Below are 16,356 nucleotides of genomic sequence, written 5' to 3'. Positions count from 1 at the left end.
CATCTAGTAGAATGGCGTATCCACTGTGTCACTGGGCCTTAAGCCTTGTTAGGTTTTATTTAAAACTTAAATTTCAAAGTGCTTAAGAGTTTCAGCCTCCATTATTCCTTTTGTTATTAGCCTTTTCTAGTGAACCTTTATATCCCTTTTTTTTCCCTCTCATTTCATGGCCATGTAGTGTGGGCTTCGGCCCCTTTAAACTTCTGGATCTTTCAATCCTTTTTTGAGTGTGGCTCCCCCGTAATATAAGGGTAGTGAAGGTTATTACCTTATTAAATTTTTTAAGCAGTATGTCAGTGGTGTAAGACATTTAACATTAATGTTGTCTTGTGGCTCAATAAAGGGCATTTGTAATTTATAATTGTTAAGTGAGCTCCAGGGTTCGAAACCCGTCCTATGTAACTATATTCTAGACGCTACAGCTTCCTTCTCTGAACTGTATTTTCTCTCAGCAAGGTAAAGGTTAGCTTATATCTACTGCTTGGAAATTTATAAGACCTAGTGGTCTGTGTTCTCAGACTGATTTGAAATGGGAGTTCTTTCCCCATATTGTAAATTTTCTGAACTTACAACCTCCCCTGTTGTTTCTGAGCTTCTAAGCTCCTTTGGTGGAATATTCCTCTTGTTAAATGTTTTTTGTTGTTGTTGTTGAATACTCAAATAATAGGAAGAGGACAATAAAATTTTCAATAGATAGTGCTGAGATATCTTAAACTTTGCTACATGCTTTGTCCAGCCATTCAGCCCTCATGCTTTTTTCCCTCTCTGAAACACAGATATCACAGTAACAGATTAAATTTAAGTCCATTGGTATGTTTACAGATGGTTCCCCATGGATTAATGAAACCATGTGAAATTGGTAGCCTACCAGAGAATAAACCTAAAAATCGGTACAGAGGTCTTATTCCATGTAAGTTTCTTTTTTCTTTCTATTGCTGTTTTGTTTCCTCTATTTATCTGTATTGAACTGGAATTCAGTGATTTTACTTTGGTCTCAAAATGATACACTGTATGTAACAAATTCTGTTTTTTATATTTTTTATTTCATTTTTTTTAATACAATAATGCATGTAATACATGCTTAACATTTTCTTATGTGAAAGGGAATTGTTTTCTAGTCTTATCAACAAGAATGGAAAGATTCAAACTCTGTTGATTTTTCAATCATTAGACTAGCAGCATTTCTCCCCAGTGTGCCAAGTGGTGACATTGACAACAGAATTGTGGAGAGATGGCCTCGTAGCATCAACAGAATCTGGAGTGACTGGGGAGAATATAATATTAGTGATGAGAGTTGCCTTATGGTCCTATGGCTAGCACCAGTTGATTTGCTTGAGATCTATCTTACTTTTACTTTTATTTGACTTCTCTTTGTATCAGAGATGAGTAGGTTATTCTGGGGCTAAACAATCCAGTCAGATGGCTTTCAAATCCTATACAGCTGTGAAGTTGCATCGCCGAATGAGGACGAAGTCTATTCAACTCCTGTGATCACCACTGGTATATGGAGATGCCGTATGTGATGAAGTGGCTGGTATGATTTCTAAAACATATATTACTGAACCAAGGACTTGCCAGCCATCATCAGTTTGTATACCCATGGAATTTGTAGCCCTCGTGCATACTTCCAACATGTCCACGTCAGATAAGAAAGTCCTCTGATGAGTATGCTGATATTGAGTCTTACAGCACTTTATCACAGCCAGCTTGTGGAGCGTAGGTAAGGGACTGCACTGTTTATGATGATGGACATTAAGCGATTGGAGTACTAAGGGATCTTGGTGACATGGCTGCAAAGGTCAACATTTACAATAGCTGCACCATTTTTATTATATGCCCCATTATAAGTGACCTTATCACCAGTGTCGTGAGACATAGCCATCTCTAGTCTGGTGTTTATGGTAGTCTACACAGATGTCTCAACATTTCACCTAAGCAACAAGTTGGCTAACAAAGGGCTCATAGTCTACTTTGAAGGAAGGCTACTCAGACATAACACAAACCTGAACTATCTAGGGGTCACTCATTGTAGAACGCTCATTTACAAACAACACCTGTTGAGAACAGCTACCAAAATAAAAACTCAGATTAACATTCTCCAGAACTCTGCGGCACATCATGGGGATTCTCTGCATCGACACTCCATACTTCAGCTCTGGGATTGGTTTACCCTGTTGCAGAATATTGTTCTCCAGCTTGTATGAATAGTACTTACACAAGATTTGTTGTCATACAGTTCAACAATACCATGCGTCTTATAACTGGTATAATCAGACCTACACCTTCTTTCTGGTTACCCATACTTAGCCACATACCACCTCCTTATATGCAGCGGGAAAGAGAACTTGTATGGAAGTATGAAAACTACAGAAAAATCCTCACCTCCCTGTTCACGGAGACATTCCAACCATTAGTAAAGGAAGGCTTCACTCTTGTCACCCACCCCTGGAAACTGCAAGTATGTTAGTTGACAATGGTTTGACAAGATCTGGTCAGTTCTTAACCAAATAAGAACCAACACTGGTAGGTGTACAGATTTCCTGCCCAAGTGGAAGAAAATAGCTTCTCCAAGTTGTGACTGTGGTACTGAAAAGCAGACTGTTCACCATATAGTCCAAGAATGTCCTTTAAGAGCTATCCCTGGTGATCCAGCAGAGTTCCTAGTTTTGACAGAAGGATCACTAGACTACATTCGTGGCCTGGATATTAGTTTGTAATTTTATAATGAGATAATTATTGTAAATATTAATTTTTAGTGATGTAGCCACATGCTAAAAAGAAATTTAAAATACACTTGGAATGATGAATTCACAGTACATCTGATGCTAGCTGTTGCACCACCTCACCCCCCCGCCCCCTGTTTTTTGAGTAGACTTATATAGTACAGTATAATCGACGCAGTGGAAATGCAAAAGGCCCAAATGCAATGTTAATGGTACTGAATATCAGACCTGACCAAAACTGACAGAGAACAGTCAGGAGCTGGATTTGTGCCTCTCAAAACCAAAGTCATCAAGGTAGGAGGCTATCATGTAAAATAGCATCAAACCAGAGATACAAGGAAATGCAAAGGTTTATTAGAATTAAACAAGGGGCAAAACAAGACAAAGAATATGATCCTAATTGATCAAAAGAAACAAAATGTAAAATGTTTTTTACTCACATTGTGAAACTCTTAGACCCTCTTCACATTGGTCAAGTCTTATCTCAAAACGGTACCTTTCTCTTCACTCAACACCAATCTTTATCATCAGTACAATATTTTTACTTGACTCTCTTTGTTCACACTTATGATATGTCAAACTTTGATCCAAAACGATGCACGAGTATTTCTTTCTCTTTTTAAATAACACGTATATCATATCAAGGTAATAAAATCTTCCTCCCACACACAATGACAAAAGGCCCCTCTTCTTTTTCTTACTACAATCTCACAGAACAAAAAGGAACAGGAAAAGGTCATAGCTGACGTAAAAAGAGGAGGAGGGTCTAAACAAAAAACCATGCGCCAAAAGAACAGAACATGAAAATCTAAAAGTACTGTAATAAATGTGTTGCCATGGCTACTTTCTAATTAAATGGGTAAAGAAGAACCAGTAATGCATAATATACATAAAATAGAGAAAATAAATCAATGACAGAAAAACCTGCAACAAGAACAGAAGTTTTAAAGCCAGAAAAAAGGTTTGAACAGCTGATACGTCCCATTTCCAAGCTACAATCGCACACATTCAGAGACCAATTATATTCAAACCATAACCAAAGGTAATATTATTGGTGGAAATGGTAAGCGACTTACCAAGAAGAGATATTTGTGAATTACTGATGGATTCTGATGGAGAGAAAGATGTAAGTATTGATGACACTGATTATAATGCTAGTGACGATGAGTGCACTGACAGTGTGACGGATGTATCAAGTGATGCAGAAGACGATGGCAATACTGATAGTGATATTATAGGTGGGGACGGTGCTGGTGCAAATGGTGTACTACACAATCGTGTGAACAATAATGACTGGGGTCCTTGTGTAGGGGCACAAAAAGATATTCCATTTACAAGACAGGAGCATCTAAATCTTCAAATTGATACTTCTTTAGCCACAGGAGCATGCACATCAAGAATTTTGAATCGGTCTACAACTATCCCTAAAAAAAAAAAAAAAAAAAAAGAGCGGACTGATGGCTACATGACCCTTTTAGTCGCCTTTGACTTGTAAGGGAAGCCATGGGGATAGAGCTGCGCCCAAATAACATCAACAGGGAATTAAGGGTTATAAATTTCATGTTGTTGGTCTGTATTGAACTGAGAATAACATATGAGTAACAACGCAGTAAAGGTTTCCACCTATTATGGAACTAGTTTCGACCCATCTAGGGGTCATCATCAGCCATATCAAAGCAAAGATCACTCTTGACGAAATCCTAAGAACATGTTAATTTTAACAGTAAAATTATTATGGAATAACAAGTGAATGTGGTAAATGAAATGAACTGAGATGTTAGTATGGGACAGGTGAGTAATAGCTAATAAATATACAAGGAATATACATAAGAAGTTTGGAAACAAAGTATAAAAGGAGCTTAGTGTTATAAAAATGATATAATCATGGAAAACATACTAACATCTCAGTTGTTACTCGTATGTTATCAACAGGGAAGACAGCTTCAATTACAAGATATTAGAATCATCCTGTTTTGACGGTTTTCACTTCACAAAGGAGAGCATATTAAATTTCCTTTGTAAAGACGGCTTCAATTTATCAATTACATGGAGAACTGTACTGCAGAAATACATGCATAACACCACCACGGCATAGCAGGACGCACGCAAGAAACTGTCAACAGAGGGCGGTGAATCAGTAACTTCCCTCCCAACACCACAGCACAGCGTGACGATCTGTGAATCCAGTTTGTGGGGTAGGCCGTGGATAGTACGGTCGTGACTTCCACGTTCCTTCAAAGAATTTCTTTGCTCGCTGTCGGAGGCAGTAATTCACATGCCCAGATGAAGGCCAGTGCAATTTGGTGGAAAGCTCGGCTTTATTAAATAAATATATATATATAGTGGCTTTAATCCAGTTACACATTTATTTCGTTATGTTAGTATTCGTTTTTGCTTCATACAAACAACTCTTTTATAGTTGAATGTCTTTACGTGTATTAGTAAGTTATTAAATTTTCTTTTCTGCACCTTTGGCCTATTTACAAATGCACCCTGTTATGGAACAAGTGCAGTAAAATGACTGCTATTTGTTTCACAGCATCCACAATACAGCACGTTGTAGCACTCCTTCGAAAACAAGTTATTAGTCATCCCATGCATCACTAGTGCATGCAGGACAATTGTAAGTAGAAAGTACGGCGCTCATGAGCTGCCTGGTATAGATCATGGGATAAATTTTAGATCCATATGCATCGCAAATATATTTTCTCTTATCGCACATAAAAATAGACACATTATTAAAGTAATCAAAAATACTATATTCCCTTAAATTTTATTTTTCTAAATTATCAAAATGAACCTTTCCATTAATTAGAATGAATCTTTTTGCTTAGTCCAGAAAGAGTTTCCCTTTGTGACGTATTTGATTTTACAACTAAGCTATGATAGCAAATTGTTTCATTTAGAGTATTTCATTGTTAAAACAACTAATGTCATCTTTCAGATGATGCTACAAGGGTTGTGCTTAAGAAGCTTGATCAGGATGAATTCTCAGATTATATCAATGCAAATTTCATTGTGGTAAGTTGCTTTCTTAACTTGTAAGACTTTATATTTTTTTAAGAAAATGAACATATTTAATCTGCATATCGTATGTTGCTTTTCCAAAAAAATTTACACAACCATTGTATACCTACCTTTAGACACATTTACGCAGACAAACATTTCCGTGAGCTTTCTGAAAGCATTTGACAACAATCTTTATCACCACTGGTCTGCCTTTAGGTCTGTCACCCACATGGCAGATTCCCTATTCCAGAATATGTCAATGATAATACCTATTGTCAAAAAGAAGGATTAACCATGGGTTCACCATTATCAGAAAGAGTAGCGAACACGTTCACAAATAACATTTAAAACAATTTTTTAACAAATCAGCTATGTAGATGATGTACAGCAAAACCTCGTTAAGACATTTCTGAAGGGGACAAGGTAAAAGAAAGTATTAATTGAAAAAATGTACTACTGAATACACAAATAAAAACTATCCTACAGGGATATGGAAAAACTAGATACCATTTTTTCTGCCACAAGGGCATTTTAAGTTGTGTATCCGCAGGTACAGTGAGAACTATATCTACCATTTCTAAAGATGAGAGGGAAGTATTAAGAGGTATGAGAAACAAGAAAGAAAAATATGAAAACCTTTTCTGCTGGGGCTTATGAAATAACAGCAGTGCATAGAAAGGGGTAAAAAAAACAGACAATAGTTATGAAAATGTTTGCATTGGGACCCATAAAATTGTCAATATATTATTGAAGATCACACACTTTTTAAACAAATTTTAGTAGAAGCCGTATGTTTGGACCATTGGGTTATTAAAACATTTTCTGGTCACACTCTTAGACAATGAATTGGAGGTTACACTTGGCCATGTGTGACTGCCAGAGAATGACTTTGGCCACCATTTGAATCTGACAAAACTTCAACCAACTTGAGTGAACGAGTCTAAACTCGAAGGTGTAAGTTTCAATATTCGCGCCACCTTTGTGCGCTAGAGTTGTGGATGCCAGTCCACCTTTTGAACGATTTTCATGTTGTCTTCATTAGTAAGGAATTTTACAACTTTTACCATATCCATAACTAGGCTATCACACGACAAATATGCATCACGCTAGTCAACTTTACATGATTATGTTCATAATTCAGATGTAGACCATCACATATCAAATATTCACTACCCTTCACTGTACCATTGAACGCAAAATAAATTTCTAACTTCTGAGTGGAAAGTGAAATATAAGCACAAATGGGTACATTGGGTAATTCAGCAATCTCACTGCTAACTGCAAGCAAAACTGAACATTTCTCAGGCTAACAGCTTGCTCCCCAAAGGTGCAGCTAGCTGGGCTGAGTGGTTCAGATGGTTACGGCGCTGGCCTTCTTACCTCAACTTGGCAGGTTCGATCCTGGCTTAGTCTGGTGGTATCTGAAGGTGCTCAAATACCTCAGCCTCATGTCGGTAGATTTATTGGCACATAAAAGAGCTCCTGCAGGACTAAATTCCACCACCTCAGCGTCTTCAAAAACTGTAAAAGTAGTCAGTGGGACGTAAAGCTAAATAACATTATTATTATTATTATTATTATTATTATTATTATTATTATTATTATTATTATTATTATTATTATTATTATTATTATGAAAGGTGCAACTTACCCTTGACGTTCAGGAATTGAAGTTGTGTTATCCCGCAACTTTCCCAGATCTGCCACCTGCGGTGAGGACACTTACTCAATTGTATATCACATTCCTTCCACTAGGGATGACAAAGAACATTTTCAGGGCTGGGAAAAATGTAATCGTACCAAGTGGTAATAGCAAAAATTCATGACGCAATAAAATATGTTAATGAGGAATGCCCTAACAAGGTTTCACTGTAATAATATCACAAATGCACAACAGTTATTAAACACACTGAATTCCGTATGAGTCAATCAAATTCACAATGGAACCAGAAACTAACAAGAAAATCAACTTTTTTAGACATCACAATCAGTAGGAATAATTACAATCTGTCATGCAAAATATACAGAAAACTCACTCAAACTTCACGCACAATAAACAGTGAATCCAACCACCCATACACACAAAAATTAGCAATACAATGATACATACAGCAATTTCCATACCACTGAACACAACAGATTTCAATGATGAAATACTAACAGTAAAACAAATCATGAAAGAAAACAACCAGTAGATAAAACGCAGTAGATAAATTATTAAATAAACAAAGGAAAAATACAGATGAAAGAGAAAAATGCATCATTCTTAACTACATGAACAAGACGATAGACCATATTATTTAAAATTATAGTTATATTTAATGTTGTTTTCAAGATCAAAATTACCTATTTAATTTTCATTGATTCAGTGTTTGTAATACAAAGGTGGCATTGAGTATAAAATATAAGAAATAAAAAAAGGCAAATCAGTGCAAACATAAATGTTATGGCATTATTTTATCACTGCCTAATAAAAATTAAAATGATTGCCTGTTGTTTCCTGCAAGTGTCCTTCTCGCAAACATAGTTCGCTCATCAGCACAGTCTCAAGCGCTCTCTGCTCAGGGGAAACACGCTCACGTTAAGGACCTTTGAACGGATACAGGCGAGTGTAAAACAGACATTGTGGTACTCTAAGACTAGCTCTTCTGCAAATGTGTGCTAATCACTAATCTTTACTTAAAATCTCTTTGGCCTGTACTATAAATGTGCTCGACACAACTTAGTAAGCTGAAAGTCTGTTTCACGTACAATGTTATTATGAAAGCTAAATATTCAAAGTAAGACTTAACTTACAATAAGTTGACCTGAAATTCCTCAGCAGGATTGATTCCTAAGTTGCAGTACCCTACATTTGTAATTTTCGTTAATGAAAATTAGACGATTTGCTGTGAGTGGTGGTCCCTAATACTAACATAGCAGTCTAGAGATATGTAGAGACATTATTACTGCTAAACTTATTTGTCATTATTTAAGGCAGATGTTGTTTAAACACTATCTTTTTTCCCTTTGCATTAGGATGTTGTTCAGTAGTATAGAAATTCATTATGCGGTGTAACAAACGATAATAACACATTTTTATTTTGCATTCTCTTGCATTTTTTGACAGTTTGGGATGATCAGTCATTATTTCAACTTTCAAGAAGGTTTTCAAGAATTTTCTGATCTTTTTTAAATACTTTTAATTTATGCAAGTATTTATTGCCAGAGAGCCTCCATAGCTCAGGCAGCAGCACGCCGGCCTCTCACCTCTGGATTCTGTGGTTCAAACCCCGGTCAGTTCATGTGAGATTTGTGCTGGACAAAGCAGAGGCGAGATAGGTTTTTCTCCTGGTACTCTGGTTTTCTCTGCCATCTTTCATTCAAGCAACACTCTCCAGTATCATTTCATTTGTCAGTCATTAATCATTGCCCCAGAGGAGTGCGACAGGCTTCAGCAGCCGGCACAATTCCGATCCTCGCTGCTAGTTTGGGGCTTCATTCATTCCATTCCTCACCTGGTCAAATGACTGGAAACAGGCTGTGGATTTTCATTATCATTTATTGCCAGATTGATAAAAGTCCACAAAGGACAACAAAAAAAATTATACATTTTTCTTACATATGGTTAAGTATGCTAAATATCTTTCATGACCAAGCAAACTGACTAACAGTTGTTGGTGACTGATAGGAAAGAATTTATAATAATAATAATGTTATTTGCTTTACGTCCCACTAACTACTTTTTTAGTTTTCGGAGTCGCCGAGGTGCCGGAATTTAGTCCAGCAGGAGTTTTTTTACGTGCCAGTAAATCTACCAACACGAGGCTGACATATTCGAGCACCTTTAAATACCACCGGACTGAGCCAGGATCGAACCTGCCACGTTGGGGTCAGAAGGCCAGCACCTCAGCCGTCTGAGTCACTCAGTCCGGCAAAGAATTTATACTTGTGAGTCTTGTGTTTCCAAGATATGTGCTGGAACACAATACAGAACTCTGATAATTTGAAGAAAGTATTTCCTAATGTGTCTCAACTGCAAAAAATGCACCAGCCTTCGCAGCCGCCCCTAAAGCCGGTCACTCACCCCTACATACCTGAAGGAGAAGAACAATTGGAAATGACAAGGGATTGGAAACAACAGTTAGATAAATTTCCACTTCAATACCGGTACAGAATTATCCTCCCAAGTAGTTCTGTGCAAGAAAAATGCCAAAATTGAAACCACCACAAAGAGCATTTTTAATTGAGCTAGTGAATGAATTTGGAAAAGAAATCTTTTCAAAAGATGGACATATTTTATTTTGTAAATTGTGCAGTGTTAAAGAGAGTGCTGAAAGGAAGTTTGCTGGACAAGAGTACGTTAAACAAGAAAAACATGTAAAAGCTTTACAACTTCACAGTGAAGAACAACAAGTGTTCCAGGTTCTTTGGGGGCAAACTACATCCAGCAAATCATTATGTCCATATCATCTCTGTAGAAACAAGCACTGTGCAGTAAATGGAACAGCGATATATTTCTTGTAAAACCACTGTTAAACAGTCACCAGAATTCAGTTTTGTCAAATATTTTAAAGTCATTTTTTACTTATTTTATAGCATTTTTCTATAAATTTCAGGGCATATTAATGATCATTTTCAGGTACTTTTAAGGTCGTCATCATCCACCCTATAGTCATCATTAATTCTTTATTTTTCAATCAGGGTTACAGGTATCAAAAGTTTTACATTGCAGCACAAGGTCCAAAGGCAAATACAATTGCAGACTTCTGGCAGATGATATGGCAAGAAGAAGTGAAAATTATTGCCATGCTGACAAACATAGTAGAAAGTGGCAAGGTAAGTAATTATTTGTACTTCTCCTGTATTATTCAACATTTCAGTTCTCTGATTAAAGTAATCACATATCTTTTGTGCCAAGATGTTGACAAACTTATTTGAAAGCTAGTATACAATGGTGCCTGCTACAATGCAGGTTGACTAGATTTTCTTTCAAATTTTCCCTCACTTTCTTCAGAATCTTACTAGATAGTTAGTCTGAAACATTTAAAAGAAATTTCCTCATCTCATTAGAGATTGCCTTGCTGAGCGACTCAGATGGTAGCATCCCTTCTGATTTCAAGTTAGCAGACTTGATCCTCACTCAATCTGGTTGTATCAGTATTTGAATGTGCTCAAGTACTATGCTAACCTCATGTCTGTAGATTTAAAAACACATGAAGAAACTCCTACAGGACAAAATTCCAGCATCTGCTGCATCTGCTGGACAATTAGTTCCATGTATCTGAAAATAAAGTTACAAGCACAAGACAAGTGTGTTATAATACAACAAAATGCAACACTTGGTAAAGAAATATTATCACCGTTATCTCCATTTCAGTTCCTAGTTTATATACAGACAAATAATGTTTCTTCTTCTTCTTCTTCTTCTTCTTCTTCTTCTTCTTCTTCTTCTTCTTCTTCTTCTTCTTCTTCTTCTTCTTCTTCTTCTTCTTTTTCTTCTTCCACACTCTTTTGGGGTCATGTGTACAAAATGATTGCACATGTGGACTTGGCCCTCTCTTGCAGCCAGCTATGCTTTCCGAGACCAACCTTGTGTGGAGGTAAGTATTCAGTATTGCTTGTTTCTATAGTGGTTGATAGTGTGGTGTATTGTGTGTATATGAAGGTGTATAGCAATAAATTTAAAATTAACTGGCATGTCTGAAATCACTGACCTACCCTGGAATTGAAACCAGAACCCTCTGAACCAAAGGCCTTGATCAGCCAAGAAGCCAGAAAAAATAAATAATTTAACAAAATATTTTGAGTACGTCTACTGATAATGTTCATAAAATTATTTCTAAACACTTTTTGAGTTCTCTGTCTCCTGAAGAAGAAAGTAAGACAATGGAAATAAAGATGTCTACCCCATACAGAGTTCCTCAGTTAAGGAACTAATGAAGATGAAATGAATGACTGTGGATGAAATTGAATGAGGAGATGGAAAGAATTGTCTACAGCCCATGTATGGGAACTGTCCCAGCATTTTCCTGGAATAAATATATGCAACTACAGAAAAATATTGTCATGACAACCGATGGTGGGATTTGAACCCACTCATCTATCGAATGCAGAGCTTGGCTGCCTAGCCGTATCGCATTAACATGTGCGGCCACTCCACTCATAATGGAGACAATGATGACAATGGAAAGTATTTTATCAGTGTTAACATTAAACTATGGTCAAAAGTTGTGAATCTAAAATAAAAGCTCTGAAAACGCTGGTCTGAGAGAGAGGTATGTCAATACTGATGCACCATCTAGCCTTTATGATGCTAATAAAGACTAGGTGACTACCCACTCCAGCACACTTTGTCTTGACAAGGGCTACTGAACAGAAGTTGAAACATTGACAGAGCCTAATATCCTGGAAGAAGAGGTAAGCTTGTCAGGTAAAATTAACTTTATTCATGCTGTATGAAGAGAGACAAACTGTTAGGAAATGTAAACCCAAAAGGACTTCATGTCTGTTATTCTGGTTTGTGAAAACACCAGTATAAACACAAGACATAGAAGTGAAGAAAGATAATTGAATAGGATTATGAAGAGCAGTGGCAGTCAAAGGTAGCTTGAGCAGGTGGTGTAATAGTCTCGAAATACTCAAAAAATCTATGGAATTATATTGAACTCTTTGATGGTAAAGACGGTTACATTAACACAACATCACTGCAACACAGACCCTATTCATTCATTCATTCATTCATTCATTCATTCATTTATTTAGCTTCCATAGACTGTACAATTACATATTTTGAAATATGCCAACAGTATAGGAGTTGTCAAGTGATTTCCTAATACTAACAATAATATATGCACAACAATGAACATTTTGAAAAAGAAGAACAGAAACACCACATACCTCAATGTTAGGACAGCACATCTTAATTTTTTTAAATAATATTAATAACCAATATTTACAGGACAAAATAAAAATATATTGGTGTGGTGTTAATAATGTGAACATAGTCAATGTGACATTAACATATTTTTAAGGTTATATACGAGATTACAAGTGAATAAGTAGTAGCATCATTACCAGCACTTCATCATGTATTTTTCTGTACTGTAGAAGCGGCTACTCAGCAGGAGATTTTTTAAAGCTGTGGTAAATGAACTGACGGGACTAATATCTTTAATCGTATTTGGAAGCTTATTATACAATCTGGTTCCAACAGAGTCTACATGTCTCAAGGCAATGGTTTTACTCTTGTGTTCGATAAAAATATTATTTCTTGTTCGTGTCTGGTAATTGTGATTGTCAAAATTCTTTCTGAAGTGATCAATATTTTTTTTTTCACGTGTAGAATGCATTGCATGATGTATATACTTGGTACTGGGAGTATCCTTAGTCTCTTAAATAATGGTCTGCAATGATCTAACCTGTTACGTCTCAATATAATTCTGATAGCTCGTTTCTGTATTCGAAAAATAACATCAAGATTTGATTTGTAACAGCCCCAGAGACCAATAGCATAAGTAATGACTGAATGGAAATATCCAAAATATGCCATTCTAACATATTCTTCACTACAACTATTAGACAAAATCCTTAAGGCAAAACAAACAGAACTCAGAGACTTCCCAATTTTTTTAATATGACAATCCCATTTTAATTTTTCATCTATATGGACACCTAAAAATTTTGTGGTCAACGTATTTTCAATTGCATTTGCATTTAATATAAGGTTGTGTTTTTTTGCAGTTTTGTCATGGTAGTTAGATGTCTTGAATTCCATGTATTGGGTCTTTTTAAAGTTCAATGTTAATTTGTTTTTCCTGAACCATGATTCTAACCTAGACAGGACTGTATTTCCTGTAGTTTCTATAGACGTAGGGTCAGGATTATTAATAATTATGTTTGTATCATCAGCATACAGAACTGCTGTTTCTACTTGATTATTGTGAGGAAGATCATTCACATAGATCAAGAAAAGAACAGGCCCCAAAATACTACCCTGCGGAATACCTAAGTCTATGCTTTTTACCTGAGAGTGATATGTTTCATTATGCCCTTTACTGTTACAATGTGTAATTTCAACAAACTGGGATCGTTTATTCAGGTATGATCTAAACCAGTCATTAACAATTCCTCTAACTCCAATCTGATATAATTTGTGCAACAATATTTCATGATCAACAGTATCAAATGCCTTTGAAAGGTCAAGAAATAGTCCTATCACAGTTTCACCATTGTCAAGAGCATTTACGACCAATTTGATAAAGCAGACAAAGTACTTCTGCCAGCTCTGAACCCATGTTGTGCATTATTTAACAAGTTATATTTGATTAAAAATTTAGTAAGCCGATCTTTCATAGCACATTCAAATATTTTTGAAATAACAGTAAGTATTGATATTGGTCTGTAGTTATGTAAATCGTGTAAGTTTCCACTTTTAAAGACTGGGATAACTTTAGCTATTTTTAGGAGATTAGGAAACTGACCACTAGAAAATGATTCATTGATGAGATAAGTTAAAGGCTGTACCAGATAGGGAGCACATTTTTTAATGAGTTTTGTGGAAACTTCATCTACACCTGTGGAAGTTTTGTTCTTCAAAGATTGTATAATTTTAAAAACTTCCAGTTCTGTTACTGGAGTTAACTGCATAGAGTTTTGCACAAAGGTTTGGAGTTCTGGTAATACATCTGATTTATTTGCATTTTCAAGTTTGTATGGTAGGGATTCCCCAGTCCTACCCTCCCACATCTCAGCACTGCAGTAAACATATCAGTTTTAGTAAGACATTAAATTGCTAGCCAAAGGAAGGAATTGTTTGGTCTGTTGTTGTACAAGTGATAATATATTTCATGTGATGTTTGTTTGTACAGAGAAAGTGTGAGAAATACTGGCCAGATCTGGAGAATGGAATGACTTATGGTGCCTTCACAATCAACACAATCTCAACAGATGTGTTTCCTGACTATACAATCTCCAGACTGCAGGTTACCTTCAAAGGAGAAAACAGGCTGATAGATCATCTGCACTTCACCTCCTGGCCAGATCATGGAGTACCATTATATCCATTATCATTGGCAAGATATCTCAAGAAGATGCTCACCATTGAAAAAGGACCAGGACCTATCTTGGTACACTGCAGGTAAACTATTACCGTTGCTTTTATTCTCAACTGTTGCTCCATCCATACAAATAAGAGAGGTTTTATAACCCATTCACCTTGGACAATGATGCAAGTCTGCTGTGCCCAGGCAGTTATATTTCTTCTTGTAATTTGAGTATCCCTGCAATTACCTCCAATGTCTAAAGCTCTATGAACAGCTAACAAGGGAAGTATCAAACATTTTATGCCAAAACCTATCTTGAAATTCCAGTGATAAAAGCGATGTACCGTAAGAAGGCCATACCCAAAAGAATTAGCTGCCAGTTGAAACTGAAAGGTCCTGAAAAATAGCGCAAAATAGCTCTTTTAAACTACATGCAAATAACACTTCAACTTGTTAGATTGGTTGAACGTGACTGCTTACCTGAAGGTTGTGCGGGGAATGGGAAGAGAGTGTAGAGATAGGCCATTGTATAACAATTTATTATAAAGTTTTCCTCCTATTCAATACAGTAGAAGTGTCTTTGACACAGTTAATATCTGTACATGTTTGAGCCCTAATTTGGACCATCTTCAGTAGAAAAGATTGTTTAAAACATGGCGATAATTAAAATCTATTAAAACTATGTTTATGAATGACCAGTATGAAAAACCTACAACCTCTTTTCCAGTCAGTGACTGGGTCAGGGATGAAATGAATGAAGCCTCCATCTTGCAGCGAGGATAGGAATTGTGCCGGCTGCCAAAGCCTGTCGCACTCCTCTGGGGCAATGATTAATTACTGACAAATGAAATGATATTGGAGAGTGTTGCTGTAATGAAAGATGACAGGGAAAACCAGAGTACCCGGAGAAAAACCTGTCCCGCCTCTGCTTTGTCCAACACAAATCTCACATGGAGCGACCGGGATTTGAACCATGGAACCGAGCGATGAGAGGCCGACGTGGTGCCGTATGACCAGTATATGATGCACTATTTTTATCTTGAAGTTAGACTTCATGGTCCAACTGGGAGATGATAAAATGGAAAGTTTCAGTTTAAAAAGTTAATTATCCCTCAGCTGGTATCATCTCTTTTTGTAACGTAACTGGTCTCATATGTCTTTCAGACTCCAGACATTTACTTTTAAGCTAAACAATATTTTCTTAATTTTTTATTATTTATTCAACTTATTTCATTTAAATATATGTTTCCAAACATTTCAGTGTTAAAGGTAGAATAAAAAATTACAAATCCAGGAGAAAATACTAAAATATTAGAATGATGCTCCAAAAATATGGATGCTTTTGTTTTCTCAAAAATCTAGAAATGATCACTATTAAGATAATTTTGCTGCTATGTCAGTGTTATACAAAGGCCATAGAAATAAATAAAACATAAAATTACTGGAAAACTCAAAACATTAATTTAGTTTCCTTTTGAGGTCCAAAATCCATGTTTGTTAGAAAGCACAATTGTCCTTATCACAGGATATGTTACCTTATTTTTACATGTATATAGCAGTATAATTATAACTCAAAACATTTTATGTGTCCCAATGTAGCT

At 36.2% G+C, this 16,356-nt stretch overlaps 1 protein-coding gene across 1 annotated transcript in view; it reads left to right on the top strand.

Moving 5' to 3' along the window:
• The window catches only part of LOC136874533 (receptor-type tyrosine-protein phosphatase kappa), a 251,010-nt gene that overhangs the window by 137,655 nt on the left and 96,999 nt on the right, over nt 1-16,356 (top strand). Inside the window, exons 14-17 of the mRNA XM_068227831.1 lie at nt 823-910; nt 5,668-5,744; nt 10,416-10,550; nt 14,582-14,850. Coding sequence (XP_068083932.1) covers nt 823-910; nt 5,668-5,744; nt 10,416-10,550; nt 14,582-14,850 — 569 coding nt within the window. The remainder of the gene's footprint in view (nt 1-822; nt 911-5,667; nt 5,745-10,415; nt 10,551-14,581; nt 14,851-16,356) is intronic.

This window comes from Anabrus simplex, chromosome 5, assembly GCF_040414725.1.
Source record: "Anabrus simplex isolate iqAnaSimp1 chromosome 5, ASM4041472v1, whole genome shotgun sequence".
In the NCBI taxonomy this organism is placed as follows: Eukaryota; Metazoa; Arthropoda; class Insecta; order Orthoptera; family Tettigoniidae; genus Anabrus; species Anabrus simplex.
Note: the sequence above shows the minus strand (reverse complement) of the source record. Positions and strands in the feature narration are given on the sequence as shown.